General features: G+C 37.5%; 2 protein-coding genes across 7 annotated transcripts in view; both read right to left on the bottom strand.

Moving 5' to 3' along the window:
• The window catches only part of akap7 (A-kinase anchoring protein 7), a 47,554-nt gene extending 44,525 nt beyond the window's left edge, over window positions 1-3,029 (bottom strand). For 2 of the 3 annotated variants that reach the window (XM_080882158.1, XM_080882160.1), the window contains exons 1-3: window positions 2,399-3,029; window positions 2,077-2,326; window positions 95-250 (exon numbers count right to left, since the gene is read on the bottom strand). In XM_080882158.1, the coding sequence (XP_080738284.1) occupies window positions 95-250; window positions 2,077-2,326; window positions 2,399-2,572 (580 nt within the window). In that variant the 5' untranslated portion in view covers window positions 2,573-3,029. The remainder of the gene's footprint in view (window positions 1-94; window positions 251-2,076; window positions 2,327-2,398) is intronic. The other variant, XM_080882159.1, reaches the window with a different exon arrangement.
• Window positions 3,030-3,693: 664 nt separating this feature from the next.
• LOC308396531 (uncharacterized protein) lies at window positions 3,694-17,496 on the bottom strand. 4 transcript variants are annotated; one of them, XM_080881905.1, is made up of 14 exons: window positions 17,343-17,496; window positions 17,156-17,224; window positions 16,141-16,262; window positions 15,964-16,024; window positions 15,668-15,814; window positions 14,773-14,841; window positions 12,879-13,000; window positions 12,702-12,762; window positions 12,265-12,417; window positions 11,750-11,818; window positions 8,472-8,540; window positions 6,845-6,901; window positions 4,834-5,043; window positions 3,694-4,574 (listed from the first exon to the last, which is right to left on the bottom strand). In XM_080881905.1, the coding sequence occupies exons 2-14, from the start codon at window positions 17,214-17,216 to the stop codon at window positions 4,267-4,269; spliced, it is 1,509 nt and encodes a 502-aa protein (XP_080738031.1). In that variant the 5' UTR covers window positions 17,217-17,224; window positions 17,343-17,496; the 3' UTR covers window positions 3,694-4,266. The 4 variants fall into 4 exon arrangements, with proteins under 4 accessions (XP_080738031.1, XP_080738033.1, XP_080738032.1 ...); XM_080881907.1 differs by lacking the exon at window positions 8,472-8,540; XM_080881906.1 differs by lacking the exon at window positions 6,845-6,901.
• Window positions 17,497-18,261: the final 765 nt, after the last annotated feature.

The raw sequence follows: 18,261 nt of genomic DNA on the forward strand, positions 1-18,261 counted from the left end.
CCATAAGGTGCCCGCTTGACTTGTCATCAAGGCTTCTTAATAGTGGGGGGAAAATGTTGCTAATTCAAGTAATTATAAAACATTAGGAACATACATAGTGTTTTCCATGTTGTTGGGCTGGCCAAAGCAAATGGAAGCTCTGACAATAAGTTTTCAGAAGTATCAGAACACTTCAGCGTTTTCTTCATCAGTTTCTTCCTCTCCCTCCTCAACTTCCTTCTAGTCTTCTTCTCACTTGATCCTGAAGGAGCTGTCAAAAAACAAACAAGTTTATCATACTGTATCTACATGAACTGAATATACAAATGAAAAAAAGAACAGACATGCAGTCACAGGCATGCAGTGTTACCCACAGACTCGACACGGCTCATGAAATAGTGTGCTCGACACAGCACCAGAACCCAAAATTATGATACCCAAAATCTGAAAGTCTGAGAATCATACAAGAGGTATTGGTACTGAGTATTAAGTTTCTGGCACCGTAACATTTTTACAGTGTGCTTAAGTTGCTTAAGTGCAGAATGCTGGCATAGAAGATTGTGTTCTTCTAACGTTAAATTATTGCTACTGTACGATAGGGCTGCTCAATTAATCGAATTTTAATCACGATTACGATCTGGGCTTTCAACGATCATTAAAAATGACTGAGCCGATTATTAGCCCCTCCCTAATTTATCCGCGACACCTTAAAGGCCGGTCCGTGAAAATATTGTCGGGCATAAACCGGTCCGTGGCGCAAAAAAGGTTGGAGACCGCTGATTAAGAGGACCCGAGGGAAGCTCGGAAAGCTAAGCAGAAGTTATTTGGAGAGTGACTGCCGTTGGTTGAAAAGAGAGTTTAAAAAAAAACAAACTTCAGTGGTGTTGCACACTATTTTATATATTTTTTTTTAAAGTCATTGTTAACCCTTTAAAGCCGGTCAGAGCAGCACGCTCCGTTTTGCGTAACTATTTTTAAATCCCTGTAGAACCTGAACCGTGTAAGCTAGCGCAATAATTTGTTTTGCATATGAAACCGGAGGAGTTGTACTTACATCTGATGCCATCAGCTTGTCCTCGGTCACGGTTTCGTTCCACATATAGCTTTGCAAAAATTGCATAAAAAGCGCTTGCAGGAACAAAAACATAATATTCCAGAAACACGCTTCGCCGTTCCTATCAGCTGTTCGTAACACTTCCCACAGTGAAATGATGCACATGCTGTTTTCTTTGCAAATTTGCATCATAGGATTGTTTTTTGTTTTACCTGCAGTGTATATAAAAATTGCTGTTTCTCCAAAATAAAACTATGAAGACACTCAAAATAAATTTCCTGTTGTTGTAAACTATTTTTTGCAACTTTATTGTATTTAAAGTTTTGAGGGATAAGCCTCTTAAATTTCTCCAAGTAGAAATATATGTAAACAAAACAAAAGCGATTTTCAATTTTTTTTTTGTAGTTTATTGCACTTTTTTGCAATTTATGTAATTACTATGGACTTAATGCATACATATTATTAAAATATGGGCTATAACAGTTGTATTGATGTATAGCAACTTGAAATGCTCCCACAAATGGCACTACAGCATGTAAAAAAAATAATATAAGCTCTGGTGGACTTGGTTCTATAGTAGGTCTTAAAGGGTTAAATAAATATCGTCAAATAATCGTGATCTCAATTTCAGTGAAAATAATCGTGATTATCATTTTTGCCATAATCGAGCAGCCCTACTGTACGAGTCGTCATCTAAATTGCATCTGGACTTTGACTCAGGCAGAACCGCATTATAAAACGTGTTAAGCCATAAGCTTAAGAGTTTCTGGCAAAAACTTAAAGTTACGTTTGGTCACCTCATAAAATTTTAAAAAGCAGTTATGAAACTTTTTTCATTTAAATTCAATCATGCAAGGACACGTGGCAGTCATGTTTACTAGTCTATTGTTGTCCACACTCACATTTGATAAATATTGCTTTGCTAAATAAAACACAGATTTCAAATTATGTGGTACCAGGAAGCCAACAAAAAAGTGAATCTATTCCCCAATTAAACCAAAGATTAGTCAGTATTGTATGACAGTTTCAGCCATTTAACTTACTGGACACCGAGGCAGCTTCAGGATCTGCAGGACTTTCCTGGACCTCCATGCTGACTGCCCCTGTCTGGGCTGAAGTCATCACCATCTCTCTCAGGTCCTTGTGCTCTTCTCCGACCTCCTTTCCTGCCAGATTTTCATCACCCTCATCATCCTCATCTGATGCAACTGCAGTTGTGTCTCTTCCGTAGGAGATGCTGGCTGGCTGCATATCACACACGGTGAGCAGATGATGATAGGACGGTGCTGTCACCTAAAACAGAGAGGCCATGTATCATTTCCAGGTTACACTTTCTGCAGCCAGCTTGATTTTTCTCTTCATTACCTGAAATCTGAACCGCTGTGCAGGCGGCTTGAGGCGAAGAGCTCGTTGGCAATGACTGACAGATACTGAATGCTGACTCCTAAGCAGCACTTCATTAACAGCACATATTCTCTGTAAACACGCGCTTTGTGAACGGTTAGACCCGAGGCTCAATATCACACGGCTGAAGATCATAACACACAAGTCTGTTCAATTTTAGATATAAACTTTTAGATTTTTAAACAGAGAAATGTATGAAGTAGGCATCACAGAGAACAACATTGCAACTACCACAAAAAACAAACAAACCCACAAGTCTGCAGCTTCTTATGAAACTCAAAAGACTGACTTTACCTCCATTTACAACACCTGTTGAAATATATCAGAGCCATGCTGCAGAACATCTGCTGAGCTATACAACTGTTAGCTAACTCTCTCTAACGGAGCTGTGCTACTGTTTATCAAACTAAACGAAATACGCGCACATTTTTCTTACTTTTTTTATATCGAGCTGGCGCAAAAAGCACGCAGGTGGTAGTGTTTGTATCAAAACTGGTAAGGTAAATAACACAAAATAATATTCATGCCAACGCGCTAGTTAACTAGCAGGACCTACCGGAAGCATTCATTTGTAAACAATATCAAACTTCCGGTCTAGAAAAATAAAATAAAACAAACATTTTCAAAATAAAAGTACAAGTTATATGTCCTCTCCATTTAGGAAAACAAAGACACTAAAGACACAATCGTATTCATCCAGCTTAGTTTAACTTCATATTTACTATTTCTTTCCACCGTAAATTTCCCTTTCACGAATGCCTTTCTGCAGAAGCTCTACGCCCCAGGGGGCCTCAAAACACAGTTTAAGTACCACAGTGCTAATCTAAAGAATTAATAACACGTCATTTATGTGACATTAATTTGGCGTTGCTAGCAAATCAAAGGACCGGATTAAACGTAATTATTCCGTCAAATACTAGAATACAGCGCAGTTTATGTTAGTTCATTTTTATTTAGATGACAAACTTTACACCAGCCAAAAAAAAAAAAAGAAGTTTGTCACACACAATTTTTCATTTTCTATGAATATAATGTATACATCTATAAAGTGGCTTATCATTGAATATGTGGTCTTTGCACTCTTTAGTCTTTCTTAGTGAATAAAAGTCAAGAATATAGAAAATAACAGCAGAAATATTAGCTGAACTAGGCTAAATTATACTGTAAATACACTGGTGTTTTGAACTGTTCAGGACCCCTCAATTTTTTTTTTTTTTTAAAAGGAAAAAAGAAAAAGAAGACAACAGATGTTTTTTTAACATTTTTATTCACAATTTTAAACATTGGCTTGATTTTTTTTTTCTGAAAGATGAAAATAACTTGCAGATTTACATAGCAACCGTGAAACTAATCACAATATATTTGACTTTGATATAAATATATTTATTATTTATCTTAATGATCAAAGGACTTACGATGTCACTGTGTACATATAGCTGTAACTGTCAGTTTTGGGTTTTTTTAGAGATAAACAGCAGTTGGTACAGTTGAAAGTAGTTTTATGGCTATCTACACCCATATACTGTGTCTCTGACCTCTTCTTTGACACTTCATGATCACACCTGTTGACTCAGCAACTACCCTTACAGCTGAAATAGCTTAAAGTACTGAAATAAAGGTCACAAAGACGATTCTGTGCTGCCCTTTTGTTTCACAATGCACAAAATAATTATTTTGCATGATCAAAACCATAAAATCCTTAAATCCTATGCAAATGGTCAGAGCAATCTGCACTACTCAAGTGATACAGTGCAAAAAAAGTGGATTACAAAAGAGTAATGCATGGGACATATTTACAGTTTCTTTGACTTGTGATATCTGACTTTACACTATGAAAATCCAAAAAGGGATTGAATTCTCATTAATGCACCACCACTATTACTACTTTTAGCAGCTACATGTGTCTTTCCACTTGTATCTTTAATTGTCTGGATATCTGCGTGCTGCAGTAATGCCTTTCGAATTTCAGAAATGGCACTGTTATTTTGCTGACACTGCAACAATCCATGCACTGTCTCATGGTAGAAAACATGGACTAGTAACACAACATTAGAAACGCCATCCCATGTTTTCATTAAAGTTACATGCTTGGGTTCATGTGCGTGATGCATCAGAACTAGAATGACAGGCTGAGAACCTACAGAGAGCAAAAAAGAGGAGACGGATTACGAGAACATAACATAACAGTGGAAAAGTATTAAAAGAAAAAAAATTTAATGGCCACAGATTTTCTTATACTATAGAAACATTAGACAAAATTCATGCTATTCCTGATGCTTTTAAAAGCTCATCATTATTATGAGTTACTTTCAGGTCGTATTCTCAAACCCAAAAATGTCTCATAAAACACAACTGCAATTTTTTGAATGGATGACTAATTTAATTCTTTCCCTTACCTTTGACTTGCGTCATGGCTGCATCAATATCTGTCCCCATACGTGAAACAATGGGACAGAAGACAATAATGGCCTGGCAATCCTGATTGCTGTCTTCCTGTTCGATCAAATTCAAATCTGGCTCCTCACTTAAAGCCTTTACTTTTTCCAGTATCTGTTGATGGGCATTAAAGGTTTTTCCACTTATCACCATCTTGTACTTCAGTGTGGCTATAGAAATAATACAAAAAATTACAAATAAAGAGCAAGTTAAATTCACAGGAGAATCAAATTAAACTTCCTGGAATACAGTGATTCATCATAAATGAAATAAAAGACTTTGCTTCAATGAGTGAAATCAATTTATTAATATAGCACAAAAAATTCTTGCTTAAATTTCAAAACATTACTAGAATGATTAACAGAGCTGTCTGAGTCTTTTATATATAAAGTTTTGAGTTGAACAGGTTTTAAACATAGTGTTTTAGATCATCTAAATGCAAATATAAAAATGTTAAGCATTCTCGAAAACAATATATGTGCTCAGGTAACTATACACTTTACAATATGCAGCTGAAATTTTAGGGTTTATTTTTCAATACAATTTTTTAGAGTGGAACAAAATATCATTTGATACACTGTACTGCCAAAGGTATTTGCTTGTCTGCTTTTACACACATATGAACTTAAGTGGCATACCATTCTTAATCTATATGGTTTAATATGATGCCAGCCCATTGTTTTCAGCTATAACAGTTTCTAACTCTTCTCGGAAGGCTTTCCACAACGTTTAGGAGTGTTTATGGGAGTTTTTGAGCATTCTTCCAGAAGCACATTTGTGAGGTCAGACATTGATGTTGACGAGAGGCCCTGGCTCGCAATCTCTGCTTTAATTCAACCGAATGATGTCCTGTTAGGTTGAGGTCAGGATTCTGTCCAGGCCAGTCAATTTCAGTCATGTTCCTTCTATGTTGGAATAGAAAGGGGGCATCTCCAAACTGTTCCCACAAAGTTGGGAGAATGAAATATTTCAAAATGTCTTGAAAGCATTAAGGGGCCGAGCCCAATTCCTGAAACACCATGCCCCATAGCAAACTATGATCCCCCTTCCACCAAACTTTGCACTTGGCACAATGCTGTCAGACAAGTACTGTTTTCCTGGCAATTGCCAAACCCAGACTCATCAATCAGATTGCCAGACAAAGACGTGTGATTCGTCACTCGAGAGAACACGTCTCAAATGCTTCAGTAATGTCGTGTTTTACACCACTGCATCCAACACCTTGGACTTATTGAAATAAAGCTTGGATCTAGCATCTTGGCTATGGAAAACCATACCATAACTCTACGGATTATGTGCCTCCGCTAAATCCGCTCTGTGATTTTACGTGGCCTACCACTTGGTGGCTGAGTTGCTGTCATTCCCAATCATTTTCAGTCACTGAGAGTTGATTGTGAAATATTTAGCAGCAAGAAAATTTTACAACTGCACTTGTCAGACAGCTGGTGTTTTTTTCACGACACCATGCTGGAATTCACAGAGCTCCTGAGAGTAAACTATTCTTTCAGAATTGTCTGTAGAAGCAGTCTGCATGGCTAGGTGCTTAATTTTATACACCTGTGACCATGGAAGTGATTAGAACACCTGAATTCAATCATCTGGATGGGTGATTACCTCTGGCAATATAGTGTGTATAACAGTGTATTAAGTTAGATTTCTGAGTTTTTTTTTAACATATAATAAGTGAATATTGAATATTGCCTGGAGTTGGAAACCTTAAAACCTGGTCAATAATACAACCTTACATTTTAACAGTGAAGAGCTAAATTTACCTTGTCTTTTATGTGGATGGTCACGCTTGAAAGAAGGAGAGCGTGAGAACCGATTTGCACTACTGGTACTTGTATCTAACAAATATTGATGTAAAACAGCTATGTAACTATGTATGGCTATTTAACAATAGCCATACATAGCTCCATATGCATGTGTCTGTGTGTCACTAGACTGTAAGTAAAAGAAGGTGAAATTTACCTTGTTGTATTTCTGGAAGGTCACTAGTTTGGCTATTCTCACTACTTGACGTAGAACCTGTTGAGTACATTGGCATAACACATTTACAAGAAATTAAAAAAAATCTTATGAATGTATGTAAAAATCTTAACTGTACTTAAGTAATAATATATATCGTCATATACTATAGTTTTATACTATATGTAAGGGGTTTCTGAAAATCTATCCTGTGAATGACAACATAGCAGAATTTCGACTGACTTGACCTTTTCCATGTGTTTGTGATTCATGTGCAAGATTTAACACTTGAAGCAGACTGCTACACCAGCGGATTTTGTGGCAGGAACTTAAATCAGATAAAATTACACAAATGTTTGCACTTTTACTTTTAATTCTAACCAGTGAGAAATACATAAAATCAACTAAATGAAAAGCCAGCAGTGTTTGAATTACTGACTAAAAAAATGGATGCCTGTTGAATCTACACTCATGAACTTACGACACGTTAAGATTAGGCTGATTATACAAATCATTTCATTATAATTACTTTTGTGGGGTTTTTTTTTTTAAATTATTATTAGTTTGCGGCATAAGGTAGTCCAGGTGTTTCTGACACCTATACTCAATTGTTGCAACAAGGGGCCTACTTACTGTAACTATATATACATATATATATGAATTAGGGGTGGGAATTTAACACGTTAATTGCGATTTATTAATTTGAAAAAAAATAAAAATAATAACGTGTTAAAAAATTAACGCATTTAACGCACTTTGCATTCCAAGCAAAGGGGAACTTTTGTCAATGCACGATTTCCTAGTATACCGATTATACTGATGTACACACACAAACGTTTTCCTCTGCAGAAGAGAAGAAAAAAATCAGAGAAAACAGAGGTTGGACATTTTTGTTGCTGTTATCCTATTGGATCGGCATGACATCTAAACAACATGGAAACAGACCTGCTGTGCAAGCTGGGCCTGCAGGAGCAAAAGAGAAGATGCTGGGATGAAAAACCCCCCAATACTGTTAGATGTAGATATTTGCATTGTACTGTCAGTCTATTCTAGCTTCATCAAAAAAACACCCACCGTTTACGGTCAACAAAAAGTGAAAGTAGACTGACTGAACAGTTTGGTCATGCTGTGATCCAGCATTGGTTATTGGAGTACATGCGCAGCCCCGCCCACTATAACCACGCGATTGCTGCAAAATGTCCACCCTACTGTTACTCATTTTATATTAAGATTTAAAAATCTAGTTGGTATTGGTAAGGTGAGTAGCCTTCAGTAATAGTAATAAATCACACAGCAATAGTACATTCATGTAGTTGTAAAAATCATGATAATATATTATGTAATCCAAAGTATTCAGAATACATTACTCTCATTGAGTAATGTAACGGAATACGTTACAAAATACATTTTGGGGCATGTATTCTGTGATCTGTAGTGGAATACATTTTAAAAGTAACCTTCCCAACACTGACCTTAACACCTGGTGAAGAGCTAAATTTACCTTGGTGGGGACAACATTGCACTACTGGTAATTGTATCTAATAAACCTTCATGTAAAACAGCATTAAAATGTAACAATAGCCTGTGTTAAATTTTACTGGAGTGCAAAGAAAAACAAGGTGAGATTTACCTTGTTGCATTTGTGGAGGGTCACTGGTTTGGCTATTGTGGCGCTTCACTGGACCACTTGACAAATAACCTGTTGAGTACATTGGCATAACGCATTTACAAGAAATTAAAAAAAATCTTATGAATGTATGTAAAAATCTTAACTGTACTTAAGTAATAATATATATCGTCATATACTATAGTTTTATACTATATGTAAGGGGTTTCTGAAAATCTATCCTGTGAATGACAACATAGCAGAATTTCGACTGACTTGACCTTTTCCATGTGTTTGTGATTCATGTGCAAGATTTAACACTTGAAGCAGACTGCTACACCAGCGGATTTTGTGGCAGGAACTTAAATCAGATAAAATTACACAAATGTTTGCACTTTTACTTTTAATTCTAACCAGTGAGAAATACATAAAATCAACTAAATGAAAAGCCAGCAGTGTTTGAATTACTGACTAAAAAAATGGATGCCTGTTGAATCTACACTCATGAACTTACGACACGTTAAGATTAGGCTGATTATACAAATCATTTCATTATAATTACTTTTGTGGGTTTTTTTTTTTTTTAATTATTATTAGTTTGCGGCATAAGGTAGTCCAGGTGTTTCTGACACCTATACTCAATTGTTGCAACAAGGGGCCTACTTACTGTAACTATATATACATATATATATGAATTAGGGGTGGGAATTTAACACGTTAATTGCGATTTATTAATTTGAAAAAAAATAAAAATAATAACGTGTTAAAAAATTAACGCATTTAACGCACTTTGCATTCCAAGCAAAGGGGAACTTTTGTCAATGCACGATTTCCTAGTATACCGATTATACTGATGTACACACACAAACGTTTTCCTCTGCAGAAGAGAAGAAAAAAATCAGAGAAAACAGAGGTTGGAAATTTTTGTTGCTGTTATCCTATTGGATCGGCATGACATCTAAACAACATGGAAACAGACCTGCTGTGCAAGCTGGGCCTGCAGGAGCAAAAGAGAAGATGCTGGGATGAAAAACCCCCCAATACTGTTAGATGTAGATATTTGCATTGTACTGTCAGTCTATTCTAGCTTCATCAAAAAAACACCCACCGTTTACGGTCAACAAAAAGTGAAAGTAGACTGACTGAACAGTTTGGTCATGCTTTGATCCAGCATTGGTTATTGGAGTACATGCGCAGCCCCGCCCACTATAACCACGCGATTGCTGCAAAATGTCCACCCTACTGTTACTCATTTTATATTAAGATTTAAAAATCTAGTTGGTATTGGTAAGGTGAGTAGCCTTCAGTAATAGTAATAAATCACACAGCAATAGTACATTCATGTAGTTGTAAAAATCATGATAATATATTATGTAATCCAAAGTATTCAGAATACATTACTCTCATTGAGTAATGTAACGGAATACGTTACAAAATACATTTTGGGGCATGTATTCTGTGATCTGTAGTGGAATACATTTTAAAAGTAACCTTCCCAACACTGACCTTAACACCTGGTGAAGAGCTAAATTTACCTTGGTGGGGACAACATTGCACTACTGGTAATTGTATCTAATAAACCTTCATGTAAAACAGCATTAAAATGTAACAATAGCCTGTGTTAAATTTTACTGGAGTGCAAAGAAAAACAAGGTGAGATTTACCTTGTTGCATTTGTGGAGGGTCACTGGTTTGGCTATTGTGGCGCTTCACTGGACCATTTGACAAATAACCTGTTGAGTACATTGGCATAACGCATTTACAAGAAATTAAAAAAAATCTTATGAATGTATGTAAAAATCTTAACTGTACTTAAGTAATAATATATATCGTCATATACTATAGTTTTATACTATATGTAAGGGGTTTCTGAAAATCTATCCTGTGAATGACAACATAGCAGAATTTCGACTGACTTGACCTTTTCCATGTGTTTGTGATTCATGTGCAAGATTTAACACTTGAAGCAGACTGCTACACCAGCGGATTTTGTGGCAGGAACTTAAATCAGATAAAATTACACAAATGTTTGCACTTTTACTTTTAATTCTAACCAGTGAGAAATACATAAAATCAACTAAATGAAAAGCCAGCAGTGTTTGAATTACTGACTAAAAAAATGGATGCCTGTTGAATCTACACTCATGAACTTACGACACGTTAAGATTAGGCTGATTATACAAATCATTTCATTATAATTACTTTTGTGGGTTTTTTTTTTTAAATTATTATTAGTTTGCGGCATAAGGTAGTCCAGGTGTTTCTGACACCTATACTCAATTGTTGCAACAAGGGGCCTACTTACTGTAACTATATATACATATATATATGAATTAGGGGTGGGAATTTAACACGTTAATTGCGATTTATTAATTTGAAAAAAAATAAAAATAATAACGTGTTAAAAAATTAACGCATTTAACGCACTTTGCATTCCAAGCAAAGGGGAACTTTTGTCAATGCACGATTTCCTAGTATACCGATTATACTGATGTACACACACAAACGTTTTCCTCTGCAGAAGAGAAGAAAAAAATCAGAGAAAACAGAGGTTGGAAATTTTTGTTGCTGTTATCCTATTGGATCGGCATGACATCTAAACAACATGGAAACAGACCTGCTGTGCAAGCTGGGCCTGCAGGAGCAAAAGAGAAGATGCTGGGATGAAAAACCCCCCAATACTGTTAGATGTAGATATTTGCATTGTACTGTCAGTCTATTCTAGCTTCATCAAAAAAACACCCACCGTTTACGGTCAACAAAAAGTGAAAGTAGACTGACTGAACAGTTTGGTCATGCTGTGATCCAGCATTGGTTATTGGAGTACATGCGCAGCCCCGCCCACTATAACCACGCGATTGCTGCAAAATGTCCACCCTACTGTTACTCATTTTATATTAAGATTTAAAAATCTAGTTGGTATTGGTAAGGTGAGTAGCCTTCAGTAATAGTAATAAATCACACAGCAATAGTACATTCATGTAGTTGTAAAAATCATGATAATATATTATGTAATCCAAAGTATTCAGAATACATTACTCTCATTGAGTAATGTAACGGAATACGTTACAAAATACATTTTGGGGCATGTATTCTGTGATCTGTAGTGGAATACATTTTAAAAGTAACCTTCCCAACACTGACCTTAACACCTGGTGAAGAGCTAAATTTACCTTGGTGGGGACAACATTGCTCTACTGGTAATTGTATCTAATAAACCTTCATGTAAAACAGCATTAAAATGTAACAATAGCCTGTGTTAAATTTTACTGGAGTGCAAAGAAAAACAAGGTGAGATTTACCTTGTTGCATTTGTGGAGGGTCACTGGTTTGGCTATTGTGGCGCTTCACTGGACCACTTGACAAATAACCTGTTGAGTACATTGGCATAACGCATTTACAAGAAATTAAAAAAAAATCTTATGAATGTATGTAAAAATCTTAACTGTACTCTAGTTCTAATTTACCATATAGTCATATACCATAGTTATATACTATATGTAAGGGGTTTCTGAGAATATATCTTGTGAACGGCAACATAGTAGAATTTTGACAGACTTTACCTGTTCCATGTGTTTGTGATTCATGTACAAAATGTAACACTTTTTGTACACAGACTGCTCTGAGCATGGCATGGGCAGAATGACATGTTAATTGAGACTCTGTTATTTAAATTCTATGGATTCATGTAAAAATAGATGTAAAAGCAAAGAAGGTTGAGCCGTGGTCAGATATTATGTCTATTCAATACCAAAGACATGGCTTATAAATATTCAGCATAAATGGACTGGATCAGATAGAAAACTGGATTAAAAACCTTTGTCCTGGTTCTGCAATGGTTGAGATTTCCTGAGGTCCTCCAGTAGATTGATATGTGCATCAAGGAAATCTTGCACTTTATTCATTTGGATCTTCATTTCCTTCAACATTTTCAGGTAGTCGACCAAAACTCCATTTTCGGTTAAGGCAGCTGGATGGAAAGTTTAAGGTTATGTATAAGAATATGCATGTGATATTTTAAAACTTCCCCAAAACATCCTAAATCCATCCATCTATTTTCTTCCATCCATCCATCCATCCATCCATTCGCTTCCGCTTATCCTTTTCAGGGTCACGGGGGGCGCTGGAGCCTATCCCAGCTGTCATAGGGCGAAAGGCGGGGTACACCCTGGACAGGTCGCCAGTCTGTCGCAGGGCTAACTTATCCAAATCAATCAAATGCAAGAGCCAACAATGTTAGCAGGCTGTACTTACCCCTGAAAGATTCATGTGGGATGAAGTCCTTGAATTTTTCTATGAGCACACCAATTGGTTTCTGAAACAAAGAAAAACAAATAAAAGTGTTTATTGTCCAGATCTGACTTTCTATATGAGTTACACACGTCCAGCTGAATCTCTCTCCTCTCAGTTATACACAGCTTGCTTGCTTACCTGCTTGTTTATTATATCAAAGATTTCCCTTATCCGTTTGACATTTTCAACTCCAGGGAACAGCAAACCCAGGTCTTGTAAAGTCAGTAACTGGAGATCTGAGTCAGCTCTCAAACCTTCCTCTGAAAGATCAGATCTGTTATTGATCAAGTAGTCTCCTGATTGTCTGTGAAGGTTCTCAGTCCTCCAGGTCATCGTAGTCTAAGGAGCTTGGAAAGAAAAGCGTCTGGACTTCTTTAAGTTGCTTGAAGACGTTTCACCTCTCATCCGAGAAGCTTCTTCAGTTCTAAGAGTCAAATGGTGGAGAGTCCCAGATTTAAACCCAGTGGGAGTTTCCCCCCAAAGAGGGACAATGGACCCCCTGATGATCCTCTACCTAATCACATGAGTCAAGGTGTGAAAACGGGTGTGGGTCACAATGTGCCAGGGTTTCAGGTGAGCTCATTGTGAAACCTGGCCCCACCCTATCATGTGATTTCTTGAGGTCAGATGGCCCAGGGTGTGAGTGGGTGTTAAGGTGTCTGGGAAGGGAAGATGGTCGCTCACAGTGGACATAAATGGCTTCTTTCACTCCTCTTTCAAACCAGCTGTCCTCTCTGTCCAAAATGTGAACATTGGCATCCTCGAAAGAGTGACCTTTGTCCTTTAGATGCAAATGACTTTATAAATGCCCAGTTAGGATACCCGCATGTTTTGAGTGCTTCCTTTACATGTGTGTGTTCCTTCTTTTTCCCTTCAGGCTTAGAGGGAACATGTTCTGCCCGGTGGTGTAGGGTCTAATTTCTCCAAGTTTGTGTTCCAGAGGGTGATGGGAGTCAAAGAGGAGGTACTGGTCTATGTGTGTGGGCTTCCGGTAAACTTCAATGTTGAGGTTGCCATTCTCTTCAGTGTGCACAGCGCAGTCCAGGAAAGGCAAACAGTTATCCTTTGTGTGAACTTGATGTTTTTATCCACGGCGTTAATGTGCGCAGTGAAGGATTCCACTTCTTGTGTTTTGATTTTGACCCAGGTGTCGTCTACATATCTGTACCAGTGGCTGGGTACTCTAACTTTAAAAGAGCCAAGAGCCTTTCTTTCCACTTCCTCCATGTAAAGGTTGGCTACAATAGGTGACACGGGGGTGTCTGTAGAAACCCTCATTGTATTTGAAATATAAAGTGGTAAGGCAGAGGTGTAACAGGGTGCAAATCTGATCGGGTGTGAAGTTGGTCCTGACTTCCAAGGACCTGTCTTCTTCTAGTCGTTTTCTGAAAGTCTCCACTGCCTCCGTGGTAGGTATGCAAGTGAAGAGAGAGACTACATCAAAGAACACTATGGTTTCATCTGGATCCAGGGTAAGTTTCTGGACCTTGTCGGCCATCTGGACCATCTGACCTTAGGAAATCACATGATAGGGTGGCGCCAGGTTTCACAATGAGCTCACCCGAAACCCTGGCACATTGTGTCCCACACCCGTTTTCACACCTTGACTCATGTGATTAGGTAGAGGATCATCAGGGGGTCCTTTGTCCCTCTTTGGGGGAAACTCCCACTGGGTTTAAATCTGGGACTCTCCACCATTTGACTCTTAGAACTGAAGAAGCTTCTCGGATGAGAGGTGAAACGTTTTCAAGCAACTTAAAGAAGTCCAGACGCTTTTCTTTCCAAGCTCCTTAGACTAGTCTCCTGATTATACATTATAAAAGTTATTATTGTTCGTTGTTGTGATTTGGCGCTGTATAAATAAAACTGAGTTGAATTAGAATTATACTTCAATTTATGGCTTTGTTAGCTTTTTTCTTGTTAGTTTGCAGCATAATGGAGGAACAATCGAGCCTACTTACTGTAATATATTTATGCCTATTTACATCTTATTTACTCTGACGGTAAATATTCTCAAAAAACTGCCATTTACCTTCCAGTTTATTGGCTGCCACTTCATCCTTGCGTCTTATTTCCTTAAGCAAAATATCCATGATTTCACCTGCAGAAAAGAAGAAAAAATCAGAGAAAACGGAGGTTGGACATTTCTCATACTATATAGTTCCTGTTTCTGTTCTCCTGTTAGATTGACATAACATCTGAACAATGTGGAAACAGACCTGCTCTACAAGCTGGGCCTGCAGGAGCAAAAGAGAAGATGCTGGGATGAAAAAAACCCCAAACAACAAATACTTTTAGCTGTAGATATTGTTGATCGTGTTGTCAGTCTAGCCAAGCTGATCACAAAACGCCCATCATTTCAGAATTAACCCACAAGGTTTAGTGTTCATGGGAATTTGTGAAGTCAGACGTTGATGTTGACGAGAAGGCCTGATTCCCAGTCTCCACTCTAATTAATCCCAAAGTTGTTGTGTCAGGTTGAGGTCAGAACTCTGCGCAGACCAGTCAAGTTCTTCCACACCAAAGTGGCTAATTGATGACTTTATGGACTTTGCTTGGTGCATTGGTGTGCAGTCATGTTGGAGCAGCAAGGGCCCATTATTGACTAAAAAAATGGATGCCTGTTAATCTGTCCATTACATTGAGAGAATGACATGTCAACTGAGACTTCATGTCTCTGTTATTTCCATTCTGTGGATTCATGTAAAAGTAGATGTAAAAGCAAACAAGCCTGAGCTGTGGTCAGATATTGTGTCTATTCAATATCAAAGACATGGCGTATGCATATTCAGCATAAATGGACTGGATCAGATAAAAAGCTTTACCTACATTAAGTTGAAGTTTGCTACCCTCTGTAAAAGCTTTGAATCTGCACTCATGAAATTAAGACACGTTAATATTAGGCTTAAATAAACTGGATTAAAAACCTTTGTCCTGGTCCTGCGATGGTTGAGATTTCCTGAAGTCCTCCAGTAGATTGATATGCGGATCAAGGAAATCTTTATTCATTTGGGTCTTCATTTCCTTCAACATTTTCAGGTAGTCGACCAAAACTCCATTTTCGGTTAAGGCAGCTGGATGGAAAGTTTAAGGTTATGTATAAGAATCTGCATGTGATATTTTAAAACTTCCCCAAAACATCCAAAATCCATCCATCCATCTATTTTCTTCCGCCTATCCAAATCAAATGCAAGAGCCAACAATGTTAGCAGGCTGTACTTACCCCTGAGAGAGTCATGTGGGATGAAGTGCTTGGAATTTTCTATGAGCTCACCAATTGGTTTCTGAAACAAAGAAAAACAAATAAAAGTGTTTATTGTCCAGATCTGACTTTCTATATGAGTTACACACGTCCAGCTGAATCCCTCTCCTCTCAGTTATACACAGCTTGCTTGCTTACCTGCTTGTGTATTATATCAAAGATATCCCTTCTCAGTTTGACATTTTTAACTCCAGGGAACAGCAAACCCAGGTCTTGTAAAGTCAGTGACTGGAGATCTGAGTCACTGCGTAAATCCGCCTCTGAAAGAGCAGATCTGTTATTGATCAAGTAGCCTCCTGATTATACAAATTAAAGTTATTATTGTTCGTTGTTGTGATTTGGCGCTGTATAAATAAAACTGAATTGAAATAACATTCAATTTGTGGTTTTGTTGATTTTTCTCTTGTTAAGTTTCCAGTGGTTTCTGAAACCTATACTCATTTGTTGCAACAACGGAGCCTACTCACTGTAACTACACACACACACACACACACACACACACACACACACACACACACACACACACATACATACATACATACATATATATATGCATAAATATTTACATCTTATTTACTCTAGTAGTGTAGGATAAATTAGGGCTTTTCGATATAATGATGTATCTCGGATGACGATATAAAAACGTCTATCGTTTCATTTTATGCTATCGTTTGTTTCGTGGTGTCGCAAAATAAACTGTTTACAGCAATATTTTTTCATCGTTTTGATGGTCACTGTAGTGGCTATATTAATTTCTTAAAGTTCTCTCTTTCTCTTATATTTAATATAACCACACTACAGACGGACAAGCGCCTGTTTTTATGTGTTGTGGTTAGCAACAACGACGGTAACAGCATCGCGTGTCCGCTTGTTTATGTTCCACATAAACCTTTAAACCTTAGACTCAAACGTTAGAACAGGCTTTTCCCCGCAGCACGCCGTGTAATAAATACTCACAAAGAAAACGGCTTAACTTATGTCTAAAAATGTATAGTTTCATGCATCTGTTAAAGATTCACAGAATTTACAGAAAATGTTACATTTTTGTGATTTATATCGTTATCAGGACGATAGAATTCTTATATCGGGATATGAGATTTTGGTCATATCGCACAGCCCTAGGATAAATATTCTCATTTTCTCTGCCACTTACGTTCCAGTACAGAGGCGGCTGCTTGGTCCTTGCTTCTTATTTCCTTAAGCAAACCATCCATGATTTCACCTGCAGAAAAGAAGAAAAAGTCAGAGAATACGGAGGTTGGACATTTCTCATACTGTATAGTTCCTGTTTCTGTTCTCCTGTTGGATCGACATGACATCTGAACAACGTGGAAACAGACCTGCTGTGCAAATGGGGTCTTCGGGAGCAAAAGAGACGCTGGGATGAAAAAACCCCCAAATACTTTCAGATGTATTGATCGTATCGTCAGTCTAGCCTAGCTTGATCAAAAGAACGCCACCGTTTACAGTCAAAGGAAAGTGAAAGTAGACTGACTGAAGTGGTTGGTCATGCTATGACGTTGCAGGGCTTTAAGCAACCATTGGTTCATGAGCAGCCCCGCCCACTATGACTGCTAAAAAAAAGTCTGGGTCCTAAAATATCCAAAGTCATGCACTGTGTGTTAAACGTACACATAATTTTTACACAAAGCACATTTCACATTTTGGCAAAACGAACAAGAACAACACCATGTCACAATGTAATCCTGTAATGTGTCTCATCTTTAAAACTTTAAAAGTCTATATAACAGTTATGTAAGGACTTCGTTGTTTCACTCGAGTCCCACAGCATCAGTCTTCAAGTTTGTGTTACAGAGCCAGATTGAAATAGCTCAGCATGCAAACACTTAAAACACCAGCAGGGTGCAGCAGTGCACAGTTTTTCTTTGCCAGTGCAACCCGTACAAAGTGCACACACTGCCATACATCTCAGTGCAGGCTTGTACAGTAAAAAGACTTCCCTCCAAATATGCTGCCGGTAAAAAGATTCCAAAAGAACACCAAAGGGCGTAATTTGAAAAGGAACAGGGACAAAACCAAGAAATGATTTCCTTTGTTTCATGTGCGGTCAGGATATTTAAAGGTGAGGAACCATTAGTATTAACCCATTTAATCTCAAATAATTTTCCCCTGCAAAATAAGTGCATGCATTTTACTCCTTAGACATCCCCTACACACAATATGTTTAATTTTGTTAATGTAATATGCGGTTAAAACAGCAACAATTGTTGCCAGTGTGATTAAATGGGTTAACACAAT

The sequence above is a fragment of the Rhamphochromis sp. 'chilingali' genome (assembly GCF_963969265.1).
Source record: "Rhamphochromis sp. 'chilingali' genome assembly, chromosome: 5".
Taxonomy (NCBI): domain Eukaryota; kingdom Metazoa; phylum Chordata; class Actinopteri; order Cichliformes; family Cichlidae; genus Rhamphochromis; species Rhamphochromis sp. 'chilingali'.